The sequence below is a fragment of the Sus scrofa genome, chromosome 18, assembly GCF_054392235.1.
Source record: "Sus scrofa isolate SSC_HxYL_T2T_F1_AM1 chromosome 18, Sscrofa_HxYL_maternal_Yorkshire_Landrace_v2.0, whole genome shotgun sequence".
NCBI lineage: Eukaryota > Metazoa > Chordata > Mammalia > Artiodactyla > Suidae > Sus > Sus scrofa.
Window position 1 is genome coordinate 40,383,365 of NC_139400.1, and position 14,825 is coordinate 40,398,189.

Sequence of the window (14,825 nt, forward strand, 5' to 3'; positions counted from 1 at the left end):
ATCTTCGAAGACAATGACTTTTTCTAAAGGTTTCTAATATCTAACAGGAGGCCGACTGGGCATAGTAGAAATATATGGAGGACTTCAGAAAGGAGATTTTTTTTTTTTTAATTGAAGATTTACGTGAGAACTAATCATAGTAAAAATAAACTTCTCACAATGTTGTTGGAAATGCTCTTGGAAAGAATGAACAGAGGAATATCTCAAGAAACCTGTTCAGGGACCTTTTTAATTAACTCAGATTTTAAAAAGGACATATATAAAAAGCAAAACAAAACACAGGACTGAGGAATCTGGAAGGAAACTGAGGTATCACTAGTTCAGCTGTTTCACTGCGTAGGCTGGAAAGCTGGGTCTCAGAGAGGAAAAATGACATAGTACATCAAAAAGAATTCAGACTCAGTACTTTTTATTTCAAGGAGCTGCTTTCCTGTGCAGCAGAGTTGCAGGGTTCCTACACAGCACTCTGTAGAGCAGCTGAAAAATCTCCCAGAGAGTTTAGAATACTTTGATTTTCTAAGATTTAAGTCAATATTCTTGGGTGGCCCCAAGAGTCTCCATTTAAAAAAATATCTTCAAGTAATTTCTTAGATTTAAAAACTGGTATTGGCCTAAGTGAACTCTTAAGTCTGTGTAAGGGAGTGGTAATGGCTATTGATTAAGTGAAATAAATCTTCCTGAAATAAAGAAAAAACTTTAAATGATGCCATATTTTTGAGAAACTAGAACTTGAATCAGATTTAATTGCTAATTAATAGGCTTTACATGTCTATTACATGTTGGTTCTATGAGAAGAAGGTAGAATAGAGAGAATAATTTTCTCCTTTGTGTTTTTGTTTGTTTGTTTTTAAAGAATATTTTATTGAAGAATTTACTACAGTTTTTCTGTGAGTCAATGGATTTTCCTCATATCAGCACAACACAGTATTCAATGTGTTCCTTGGTTTGTCACTTGAGAATTTCAGTAGCACTAGCAGTAGACGATATCAAGGTGGCAGTTTTTACAGCAATGCGAGTGTTAGCACTAGAAGTGTAAGAATTTATATACTGTGCAAAGGAATTGTCTGTCTATTTTGTGTTATCAAAATGCTTAACTACTAGGTCCTACAGGTTCTATGTCTGTAATGACAAAACTATAACAGTTGGCACGATCAAGCAAATCCTTTCTTTTAAAATAATTGCCAAATACTTTTAGCCAAGCTGGATGTGATTCAAGACCTTCAACTGTGAGCTGAATCTAAACAGAGTCTTTCTAATCTGAGGGATAAACTACCAAGTTCAGAATACCTGGGTCAAACCAATCAACAATGGTCATTCAAATAAAGCCTCTACTCCTTACTGAATTTCTATGAATTCTTTTTATACCAAGGATCCTAGGTCCTTCAAAATCATGTCAGGTAACTTTTATTCTGAAGGAGTACCCCAGGTTATATTCTGATGTCACTGGATATAAAAAGGAGGAAAGTTGGAAAGTTAACTTGGGTTACACTTTGCACGTGAAAATAGTAGCTTGATTCAGAATAAGGATAGTCTTTGGAAGAAACACAGCACAGACCTCTCCATATTTTTGAACTGGAAATTTCTTGAATTTGAGGGTTCATGAAGATCTCAGGTTGCATACCTTGTGAATGTCAAGGGCCTACTAACTATAATTAGTTTTCATGAGTGGTTTCATCCTCATCTAATCAAAGAACATAATTTTCATCTTAAAAAATCTACTATACGATAGCAATTTATTAACATTTATTAAGTGCCTCTGGGAAAAGTAACTTAATGCCCAACCATAATTTAACTTAAAAATCATGTTAAACCCTTATAATGAGCTTATACAATTTTCATATTAAGGTAGGGTGACTTAAATATTTTTGAATGAACAATTCATTACACTTTTGTTTGATCATTCCAAATGCCGTGTTTCCAAATTCACTGTTACTAAAATAATCATAATCAGCACATCCTAAGATCTGCTTTAAAAAACTGGCCATTTGGGAGTTCCCACCATGTCTCAGCAGCAACAAATCCGACTAGTATCCATGAGGACGCAGATTAGATCTCTGGCCTTGTTCAGTGGGTTAAGGATCCTGTGTTGCCATGATCTGTGGTATAGGTTAAAGATGAGGCTGGGATCTGGGCATTGCTGTGGCTGTGGCCAAGAACTGCAGCTGCAGCTCCAACTTGACCCCTAGCCCGGGAACTTCCATATGCTGTGGGTACAACCCTAAAAAGACAAAAACAAAACAAAACAAAACAAAAACCTGGCCACTTAATACAACCATCCCAAGCAATTTTGGTTTGAATTTCTTAATGAGTTCTCTGTGAAATATCACAAAAAAAAAAAAAAAAAAAACTAAGGAGGGATGACACCATTCTGATGGTGTCTTTGAAGGGGTTACCTATAAATGTCATTGGTAACAGGAAATTTCTACTGTTAAATGAAATGCTTCAGTGGTCCCAGGTCCTCCTAAGCAGATGAGATATTTAAGAGTAGAGAGCTGTTTTCATACTAAAACTACAACTTAAAATAGCATAAAGGAAGCTGTTCTTGGAGTAAGAAAAGAACTAAATATAGGTTACTGGACTGTAAAAGTCACATAGTTTCACTATTTTGTTAGTTAAATCACATCTTAGGATACCTTTTAGTATAAGACAGAATTAAACAACTGCAGACATTTAAAGTCACTTTTCTCAATATGAGAAATGAAGGGACTGAGATTAAAATGGACAAGATTACATGGTGAGAAAAAAGAAAAGAATGACAGAGGAAGAAAAACTATAGTGAAAAAAAAGGTGATGATAGAAGAGAAATTTTAAGAAAAATCAGTAGAAATGTGGACTGCGGGATGATAGATGTGAAGAGAATCCACAGAGAGAACACAATGAATCTTAAATGTAAGTGAATTTCAAGATAATTTCACTTTTTGTCTTTAATCATGTACTGACACTATTCTTCACTCTGTCATTCAATTTAGCTTGTACAACACCTCCAAACCTCTTAAGGTAAAATTCACAGCCTAAGTCTTAAATCCTATGGAGAGCTCCCTTAACAATATTAATGTTCTATTTCTCTCTCTCTCTAACTTTAGTTAAGGTAGAGAAGTCAAGGGAATATATACTTAAAATCCTAATGGATTACAGAGAGACAAGTACTTGGGTATCTAAGAAAAGAGAAAATGTGACCTCCAGGAAAGCAGTTTTCTCCCAGATTTAATCTATGGAGACTCAGTATTATATATTCAATATACATTTACTTATGTGATTGGAGACATCAGAGAAATAAAAGTATATTAATTATCTACTTTCTATTCAAAATTTATGTTAAAGTAAGATTTTTTTCCATTTATTAATGATCATCATGTTAGTACTACAGGTTTTAAGAGTTACTGGCACAGGATTAAAAAAAAGAGGGGGATTAGAAAATATCCATGTTGCAGTTCAACACTGCCTGTATGAAAATGCTCACCCTCATAGCCATTGTTTGATGTGGTGACAAACTCATCATTTTTTTTGGCTGCACCCTCAGCATGCAGAACTTCCCCAGCCAGGGCTCAAATCCACACCACAGCAGCCACCCAAGCTGCTGCAGTGACAACGCCGAATCCTTAACTTGCTGTGCCACAAGAGAACTCCAAACTCCATGTTTTAAAAACTCTCCCTTTCCTGGATCTTCCTCAATAAGATACATGCTTATTTGAGTCTTCTTTTCCCTTCTTTTCCTCCTCACTCTAAAAACTGTGGATGCTAGTGAGCTCCTCTTTGTAGATTATCTTTTTTTTTTTTTTTTTTCAGAAATCTCCTCCACTTCCATGGATTCATCTATCACTTCTGGATTATTTCACAAATTTTTGTCTCTAGTTCTGACCTCTCTGTTAAACCTTTAATTTTCTAAAAGCTTGTTATTTCAATTTACTTTCTTGCCACCCCCTCAAATTCAACATTTCTAAAGCTCAATCCATGCCATGCCAGCCTAAATGATTTCTTGAAGATTACCTTATTCCAGATCTCCCACAACTCCCTTCCCCCAAAGCATCCTCTGTTGCCTAGATAGCCACAAAGCACTGCTTTGATTGTGCCATTTCTCATTAAAAACAAAACAAAACAAAAACAAAGAAACCTTTAACAACCTCTGCTACCTAAATCACAAAGTACAGACTCATTAGCTTGACATTTCAGACTCTATATAGCTGATCGTGTACTTTTCTAGCCCTCCAATCCATTCCTTGTGTGACATCTCTAGGCTGGTCAAACAAACTACTTAGACCTCACAACTTGCTACCTCTACATCTTTGATGACATCTTTTGAAAATTTCTCCGTCAAAAACTGTCCTTTACTTTCTCTACCAAATTCCCTTTCCTTAAGCTTAATATAGATGCTGCCTCTCTACAAAGCCTTCCCTACTCACTTGAAACTGAATTAATAATTTCCTTTTAAAATGGCTCATAGCCCTAGTATCACTAATAATCAGGGAAATGCAAATCAAAACCAAAACAAGATATCATCTTACACTTGTCAGAATGGCTATCATCAAAAAGACAAGAAATAACAAGTGTTGGTGAGGATACGGAGAAAAGGAAACTCTCATACACTGTCAGTGGGAAAGTAAACTGGTACAGCCACTATGGAAAACAGTATGGAGGTTTCTCAAAAAACTGAAAATTGAACTACTATTTAATCCAGAAATTCCATCCCTGGTTATTTAATCCCAAACAATGAAAACATGAATTCAAAAGGATATATGCCAATTCATAATAGCATTATTTTAATAGCCAAGCTATGGAAACAATCTAAGTGTCCATTAATAGGTGAAGGATAAACAAGATGCGAAATGTGTATATGCATATATATGTGTGTGTGTGTATACATATAAACACACACACATATATATACACACACATCATAGATATGTACATATATACATATATATGTGTGTATACATATGATATGTATATATATCAAACATGCATATATTATATACATGTGTGAGATATATAGCCATAAAAATAATTAAGTATGCCATTGGTGACAACATGAGGGTATTATGCTTAGTGAAGTAAGTATGTTTCTACTTATAGTGGAATCTAAAAATACAAACAAACAAACAAATATAACAAAACAGAAGCAAACTCACAGATACAGAGAACAAACTACTTCTTACCAAATGGGAGAGGAGTGGAATGTGGGGCCAGATAGGTGAAGATTAAGAGGTACAAAGTACTAGTTACAAAATAAATTATAAAGATTCAATGCACATGACAAGGAGTGCAGTCAATATTTTAGAATAACTTTGCTGTGTAATCTATAAAATATCAGATTATTATGTAGCATACCTAAAACTAATGAGGGAAGTCAACTATATTTCAATAAAACAAAATACTTATAACACTTTCTGCCTTTCTGATTCCTACAGCACATCCATAGTGCCCTGACATTTACGTGCAAGTCTTACTGTATCCTCAACCAAATCCTAAGTCTCAGAGGATATTATACATGATAAATACTCAGATTTCACTGAATGAATGAAGTTTCCCCCACCTTCAACTTCCTTCCACTCTCCAGGCAGCAATTCTCCTCCTCATTCTTTGTTTCAGCAGGCATGTTTTGAGCTCTTTTATTGACTAAGCATTGTGTTAGGTACCAGACGTGAGTAGGACATTCGTGAACTCTGCTGTCAAAGAGCTCACAGTCTAGTAGGGGAGAACAACATTAACGCCTAAGTTTATGTGTGGCAAGTGTGACATCCACATGTTGCAGGATACAGCAGGGGGGTGTACTCCAGGGGTACCTGAAACACTCATTGCTGCTTTCTTATAAGTTAGGCATACTTCATATCATAGCGAATAGTGAATTTTGATAATTATGGCCAAGTAAAGGGAACCATGTTCTAGAATATTTCTTATAACCTTGGATTAGATATAAATTCCTTGGAGCTGATTATAACAGAAATGATCTATTAATTCATTAGAAGTGCAAGGATTTATACTGGTTACTTTGCATGTATACTTTTTGGTCCTGACAGTGATCCTGCAAGGTGAGTGTTCTTATTTCCATTTTAGAGACAAGGAAAAGGATTTCAAGAGATCCAAGAGATCGTTACTCTAATTGACGGTAAAAGTAGGCTTCAGACCCCCAAACACATGTTCTTTCTATTGCATGCCATGAGTAGATCATTTTCCCCATAAGCACACATAATGATGATGGACTGGGTGTCCTAGACTCTCCTCCACAGTGTCAGCCTTGTGCAGCTGGCCACAGGTGGCAACATTATAATATTTTAGGGATGATTTTATTTTGTTACATTCTTACAAAACTGTCTTTTCCATGATGCCTATTAAAAGTTCTTTATTGGAATGGGAAAATCAGGGTCACCCAAGGCAGAGTGTGTCCTTGTTAGTAGTTTTTTATTTAAACTTTTTTTTAAATTTATGATATAAAACCAATACATTAGATTTACTGCTTATCTTTTGATACACAGAAACTATGAATAGCAAAATACACCTTTTAAAGTTTCTTTTTAAGTTTTCTGCATCACAGTAGTTTGAGTAGTAGTACTCAAACCCATATTGCAGACTTCCTGCTTATGTTGTTTTCAGTATTTGGAATAAAATGTCCTTTAGCTTCTCTCTAATTCTTATAGGCTAGAAATTAGAAATTAATGTTGAAAAGGAAATATTCAATTTAATTCTTTACCACTGCATGTATGGACTTTTATAATTTCCTAAAACAGATTTATCACTGTCCAATTCTATAACCCACAGAGTTAGTATTTTTCCTTAGAAAAATATTTTATTATTTACATGTTTTACACTTTATTTTTGATGTTTGCCCTGGAAATATTTATAAAATATTACGTTTTATAAATCCTGATTAGTTTACTGGAGATTTTTGTTTTGTTTTGTTGACAAGTGCTAATTTTAACATTTTGGAGTAAAGTAGAGGATTTGTTAAATTATATTATATCCCAACATATTTTAATGTAGATTATGAAGCAAATATATGAAGTAAAATAATTATTTATGTAGCTTAATTTTTTTCCTAAAAGCAATTTATTAAATTATCTCAAGGAACTACAAAGCTTCCTTACATGTTATATAAAATGATACTTTCACTATGATTTTCATACATATGAGAATTGATACTTTGATTCCAAAGTATTATTTTTGGCTATAGTATGTTCATAAAGTACTTGCTCTATAACTGAAAACAACAACAACAACAAAATAAACAAACATAACTCTTAATGCAAAGCTAATATCCAACAAGACACAAGCTACTCTTGAAATATTACGATGCCTATCACTTAGTTTAAAAAGAGTGAAATTTTTAACCACAGATTATATTTTGTCCATCAGATAGTCCAATATCTTTAATTTAAAGGTGTTGAATGAATCCCTCAAACTTATGAAACTAGCTTGTGGCAGAGTCAGAATAAGACCCCTAGGTTTAACTCACTTTTCTTTTTCACTATTCCATTCTTGAACTATTTAACACAAAATTATAAAAAAAAATTAAATTATCTATTGGAAAAAGAGAACTTTATATATTAACCTCAATGAAGGAAGTGATTACAAGGCTATATACTAATATTCATCTAAGATATCAAAGCAATGGCATTTACCTTAAATTTACGTCTCTGCTCTGCACAGCTGTTGAAGAACCACAAGTCTGTCTCATGGCTGTAAATGTAACAAGAACAATAATGCGACCAATTTTCATACCTAAACTAAATTAAGTAGATTTGTTATAGGCTAGAAAATTGATAATGTATTTCACAAAAAATTTTAAGTTATAGATTATGAAAGTGCACATGTGTGTATATGCAAATGTGTTTGTGTATGTGTGTGCACGTGAATTAATTCTTCTTAAAAATCTGGAAATGAGTTTCATAAAACGGAAAGTATTACCTACTCTCTTTGGCTAACTTTTCTCACTGTGGAACACTATAAGTACATCAAGTCTAGGCAGTAGCAGTAGACACAGATAAATAAAACAAATTAAAATGAGAGGCTGTCTTCAGCTATTATTAGGTTATGTTTTCTGTGATATATAGGAAGAATGTAAAAAAGAAACATCTGGTAATGCTTAGGTTAATATCAGCTCCCATTTGCATCACAATCTTTATATATTATTCATCAATATGTCATTAATCAATGTACCTACTTGATTGGACCTATTCAGTTAGTTTTTCATGTAATGAATAGAACATATAAACATGTTTCAAATACATATATTCAGATATCTATACATGAAAGTGAAATCACTACTACAATTGGTACTCAAGCTTGTCAGATGTGATTTTTTTCTTTCCATTTTGCAGTAGATATGCTAATATCTGTGCCTTCTGTAGCACAAAACCCTGAAAAAATGTAAATGAAAAAGTAATAGTAGATAAATACTAGTCTGCTAGAAATATTTTCTCTACCATGTCACACTTCAAATCTGGCCACCACTTTTAAACATTTAAAAGAAACTCGGGTGAATGTAACAAAGCAACCGGATATTGTTCTTGTGACTTGAGCCATTAAAACAGAATTTTTTTTTAATCTGTATTTTCTTTCAAATGTTATAAAACTGTTCTCCATCAAAACTGTATATTAAAATGAAAACCACATAATATCTTTTTAGGTCTTCTAAAAATATGCTATGCCTGAGAAACTATAAACTACCACTCTCAATTATTAACACCAAATACTTTGCCTTGCAAGTACAAATTTTGAAACATTTTCAATTATCTTTTTTAATTCTAAAAGATAATCTACATCAGCTCTATTGTGAAAGGTTGGTTAAACTCTTAGTTAGGTAAAAAAAGAACTGGGCAGTGAGAGAGAATCATAAAAGTTTTAAAGTGTTACTTTCATGGTCAATTTTTTTAACAAAAATATCCTACCCTTTTCTTTAACGAAAGTGACAAATAGTGCAACTCATGTTAAATAGTATTTGCAGATGCAAAGATAGGCATTAACTAATATCCCCTTTTGACAACATGAGTAAACTAGTATAAAATGCTATTCGATTTTTATTAGGTTTTTAATACAATCCCGGCATGTTTCTAGTTGCTAAGTTTATCAAGTATTATGAAATACTAAAATTGTAAACTCACATTAACTGCAGTGTATATTTTGGTGAACAAATAAATCTTCATTCATTACTTTTAAATTCTTTTTCATAAAAATCTACTTTTTATTCCCATGACATTTTGACATGAGATCCAATTAAAATTACAAAATAATAATAAAATGCTATAGTTTTATAATCTGTACAATGGATATATATTCATAATAACATGAATCACAAAACACTAAATATAAGAGACAAAATGAAAGTTTGTAGTAATTGTTAGCAACTAGAGTTGTTAAAAGGTATTTATAATACTAATGATCACTCTTTGGTGATAAAACAACAAAACTGAGGCGTTCTCGAAATTTTAGTTATACAACATTTGGTATGTCAGCAATATTTTCTTATTTTAATATTAATTAATATTTCCAAGAAAAATTATGTGTATTTTAGTTAAAGTATCACATTTTGCCTTCCAATGCAACAACAACAAAAAACGGAAAGTAGAAAACCTAAAGCCTAGCCATTCTTTCCAGAGATACCCTGGTAACCAGCCATAAAGAAACTTCTACAGGATTTAGCTTTGGAGAAGGGTCAACTAACTATTTTGCCTGTTTTGTCAAGAGAAATGATTTAAAAAATGAGGACAACATACAGTGTTTTTCAGATATCTGAAACAATAAACTCTTTCCTACTTGGGCTTATACTACCAGCATCTAAATCTCCTTTGCTATACCAACAAGACAGCAAAATTCCCAGTCTGAAGCCAGAGTGAGGATAAATCTTTCACTTGCTATCTTCTGTGACTTCTATGTAAATTTTTCTCTGTCATATTAATTGTATGGAGAGGCTCTCATGGAATCAGATAACTCAATGGAAATACTCCAATCACTGTTATTACTTGGGGAGGGATATTATAGTAAGGAAAGTTTTCACTATGGAATAACTGATTAGTTAAAACAAAAGTATGTGATATTTATTTTAAAAGAGAAAAAGATTAAAATGAATCTTAAACTCAGGCGGATTCATATAACTTTCATTTGCAACCCATGGCAGACACTGTACTTCACATTCCCTCTCCCCAAGATCCCCTTCTTCCCATCCACCCCTCACAAATGAATTTGTTTGCAAGAATGTATATTCTCATCTCAAATCTGTCTAGGGACAATGCATTTAATCCAGTTTTATGTAGTAAGTAGTTGCTGGATTGTGTAGATCAGTAGCCAATAATTCTGTTACAAAACTAAGCTTCAGGTCATCCTGTAAGACTGACTTACTAGTATATGAGAGTACACCTGAAAATAAAAAGACAGCTAGGCCATAAAATTTTTTTTCTTCAAGATTGTTTTGTTAAAATAAAGCAATAAGAAAGATGTATACTTAAAAAAAAAAAAAACCTAAGCTTGCCTTATTAGACATATATATAACACATGATTTAGAAAAAAAGCATTGCTTATCTTTCAATAGAACTGATAACTATTTTGAATGATGTTTATGCAACTCCAGATTCTACCTTCCAAACATTTAAAAAATACACTCTAAAAATGTTTTTTCCCCCTGATGTCCTACATATTTTGGTTAAGATTATATAAAACAATGGTTATATTATATTAACAAAAAGTTACTTTAAAAGACATACATATTATCAGTTTCACAGGACAAACAGAGTGAGTAAGACAACAAACTCCAGAATGTATTTTCATAACTGTAGCAACAGCAATAACTCTTTGGCAAACTCAGTTTTGTTTTGTTTTTGGCAACCTTGGAGCTTTTCTGCATTTGTCACTTGAATACAATTACAAAAGGGTTGTCTAAGACTGCTTTGTTCTCTATCATTTTACTATGATTTTGCTTTTAAAGAAGAAATTTTACATTTTAACCTGTTTGTGAATTAAATTCCATTAAAATCCCACAAGGGAGTTCTACACAAAACTCTTAATGCCTATGTATACCAAATGTTGTTCCTACATAATTTTTCCAATAAGTGACACTATAAACTTTTGCAATCTATGCTAATAGAATATCATTTTTTTCCTCTTTTGAGAAGATAAAATGAGTTATCTTTTTGAATTAAAAATTACTTGCATATGCAAATGTAACAATTTTCTATATATTTATATACACACAACTGGGTCTTCATATCTGTTACCATTATGAACATTTTTTAAAGTAAGACCCCAAAGATAGGAGTACTTTACTAACCTGTAATGGTCTCTGTTTATCACTGCTCTTAGGAGATTTCAATCCACTTGTTTGCTGCTGTAAGAGAAGTTGTCTTGCTGCTTGGAGAGCCTAGAAAGTGAAAAGTGAGCAATATCTAAACATTTTGTTGAAAGGTAAAATGATTATCAGTCATTCCTTGGTTAACAGTAATAGGCTTCAATGTATGAGAATCCCACTCCCCCATGCTCCTTTCTAGAGAAAATCATTAAATACTTTAATTCTTCTAATGTGAAAAAAAAATTCACATAACAGATATATGCAACTTTACTTAAAATAATGGAGATGCATGTAATCTAGCAGAAAATAAAGTTAATTTGTTTAAAGTACTCAAAGAGGAAAAAAATCATAAACTGCATCAATAACCTCATTTTCACAAGGAACTTGTCTTTGAGTGTTCAACTAAAATGCCCACTCCCTTTTAAATTATCATTCGATTTGCATTTTCATATTACAATTTTAAAGCAAAAGCAGTAGACTTCAAGTGTTACCGGAAGCTGTAATTAAATTTGACAAATCAACATCAGATTATCTTGAAAGTGAATTAATAAGGATTTTCACTAAAGATTAAAAACACTTTTTTTGTACTTACAATTCAAGGGGAAACCTCTCCTTTGACAAAATAAAGTGCAGTTTTATGCCAAATAAAATTGAGTGGTTTTCATTTGCATTCTTAGCAAAATCAGAGAACAAAGAAATTACCACTCAACCAATCAGGTTTGTTTCTATGTGTGACAGAATACCAATCAAAATAGAAGATGTTTTCATTTATTTTTATGTTTTCTTTCCCACTGAGGAAAATAAAACTTAACATAAGAAATTAATGAAAGCCTTTCATTTATTGGAGGAGGGACAGTTTGGTGAGTGGACTACATAAACTTACCATATGAAAACTAATGTCATGAAAAATACATACTGAGGTGTTTTAAAGATAGCAGTACAAACTATATAAAAACAACTTTTTGAGAGCCTCTATTTTACAAACTCATTGTTTTTCTTAACAACTGAGTTCAATAAACATTAATGATGAAATTTTTCAACCCACAAAACTAATATAAATCATTGCCCTACTTTGTTATTCATTGTTTTAGAATACAAAGTGAATTTTTCATGATGGGAAAAATATCTTAGATCAATATTCTTTTATAATAATTAAGATTCTAAGCTGATAAAAAAAAAGTACAGTTTTGATTGGAATCAATGATCTGGTTTTTAAGAGAGTTTCTAGTATCCATGACAACAGTTGCTTTGACAAGATGTGCATATGGCATTACACTGCCAGCTGGTGTGAACAATGTTTGAACTACTGCATTGAGATGCTGAGCAAACAGAAAAAGTTGCCACGTCTTAACCCTCAGGGAAGGCAGTCATCCCCTGATCAATTATGAAAAGACAGAGAGAGGGCTGCTACAGTCTGGCTCCAAGCAAGTTTTCTGAGAAGGCAGGCAGACATAGAAACCAAAGTAAACAAACTGAATGCCCTAGCACATCTCCTAACAACATTGATTTGTCTTCCCATAGCAGGATCTGGCATAGTTTGTCAAGCAGACTTTTTACATTTGGAGATACACTCACTCACGACAATCTCCCTTTTGTTTTTAAATTTTTCAAGTAATTACAGTCAGCCCAAATGTACATTCCATCTCAGGCAATTTGATTATAAAGTTCATTTTGAAAAAAGGACCAAAGGAAAAAAAATTCCATAAATAGTGTATTATTACAAAACACAGTTTGAAAAAATTTCACCTGATATCCTAAATAATAGAGCTTTCTTTTTTTAATGGCAAATCATAAAATAATGACAAATGAAATTTTTCAAATAGAAATTAGTATAGTATGACTTAGGCTGTATCTATGCGAAATTCTCAAAAAACAAAACTATCAACTATTTTCCCCTTTGATGCCAAAAGCTACACAGTTTGCCTAATTTTTTCATGTAATTTTTCTTTTGAAAAATTAGCTTATCAGTTTATTTTATATATATAATATATAATACTTGTAAACTTATTTAGTTTATATTTAATTCTATAGTTTATAATTTTTAAAGATTTCTAATGAACATAGTTCAGAATCCTGGAATCATGAATGATTAGGACTAAAAGCACTCTTAAAATTGTCCAATCGGACCTTCTCATTTTAACACATGAGAAAAAGGACGCCTAGAGTCATCAATACTTTGTTCAAGGTCTCCTGGCTTCCAGGCCAGAGTGAATTCCCAGTGTGTCATACTGTCTCTGCCATCAAAGGAACCATTAGATGGCAATGAGTAAAGCTCTGGTAAAGGAGAACAATGAGTAAAGGAAAGGAAACCTCTGGCACCATCATGAATTATTTTTTACCTGTAAAGAGGTCATCTATTTATCAGAACTTAAAAGGGAAACTACAATATAATCTTTTTATAATCTGGATTTGTATTTAAACAGAATTATCACAGAATGTACACTGTTTTGATTGCTATATGTTCCCACCATCCTTGACTTAGATTTCATTACAGACTTCACCAACACCTGATGGAGCTCTAAACTCCTATAAAATTCTGATCACCTGAGCAGTTAATACTAATACACTGAAGAATTCTAAAGCTGGACAAAATGTCAGAAATTGTTTAGCTGAGCTTTCACATCTTGGAGACAGGTAACTGAAAACCAGGATTTCAAAGACTTGACTAAAACCACAGACCAGTAGCAGAAACTGCAGAAGCTAAGGCTCTTGTCACCTAAGCCTAGGACTCCATCTACTTCACCACCCACACTGTATTCATTCAGCACAACCCAAACAAGTAACCCAATGGAATATGAAACACTCGGTAGCTATTAGAAAGACATTAGAAAACTGGATATATTAAAACTGCAGCTCATGAAAACATCACTGGAAAAAAATGTACACCTTTTTTAAAGGAGGCATAATAATAATGGCATACCGCAAGATGGCTAGCCAAAACACGTTTCTACTGTGAAAGTACCTTAGTGTTTATATGCATTTATAATCATCTTCAAAAGAGTAAAGAATCATCTTTCAATATGAATTCCTATGAAAAAGAAACACTTGCCTATATCAACTTTCTTTCAGTAGCAGTGGAGACTGCTATGGTAAACATAAGAGATGGGGGAACCAAAAATTCCAAGAGATCAGGATGATTTAAAACTCATAAGCAGAAATTTTTGGCAGTTTGCATTCTAACTGCAGGCATCACATGACATTTTTACTTTCAGTATTCTGGATAACATTTTAGGATTGATTTTAAATAAACAATTGCTCAGAGACATTTGGGTCATCTTTGCAATTTATTATTGTAGCTACTCAAAAGATGAAACATCATGAGATAAAATACTACCATCAATACACGGTGTTAGGTGTCAAGTTACATAAAACATTAATTTGAAAATTACTTGTCCACTTCAATGGGTAAATAGAAAAGATAAATTCCAGGGCCATTTATAAAGTTCTATGAGCCATACAGGTATTTACATGATCACCTTCCTCAAAAAATTAATTTAGAATAAAAGGCAAAAGATGTTTACAAAATTTATTTTAATTTGACTGAGTCTGATGC

General features: G+C 32.6%; 1 protein-coding gene across 41 annotated transcripts in view; it reads right to left on the reverse strand.

Moving 5' to 3' along the window:
* Positions 1-14,825, reverse strand: part of FOXP2 (forkhead box P2) — a 549,648-nt gene that overhangs the window by 146,027 nt on the left and 388,796 nt on the right. For 29 of the 41 annotated variants that reach the window (XR_014833058.1, XR_014833057.1, XR_014833059.1 and 26 more), the window contains 1 exon segment: positions 11,255-11,344. The exons of 1 other annotated variant lie outside the window; for it this stretch is intronic. Coding sequence is in view for 26 of the 40 variants with exons in the window: in XM_085004682.1 (XP_084860808.1) it covers positions 11,255-11,344 (90 nt within the window). In the remaining 14 variants the exon portion in view is untranslated. 41 annotated transcript variants of the gene reach the window in all.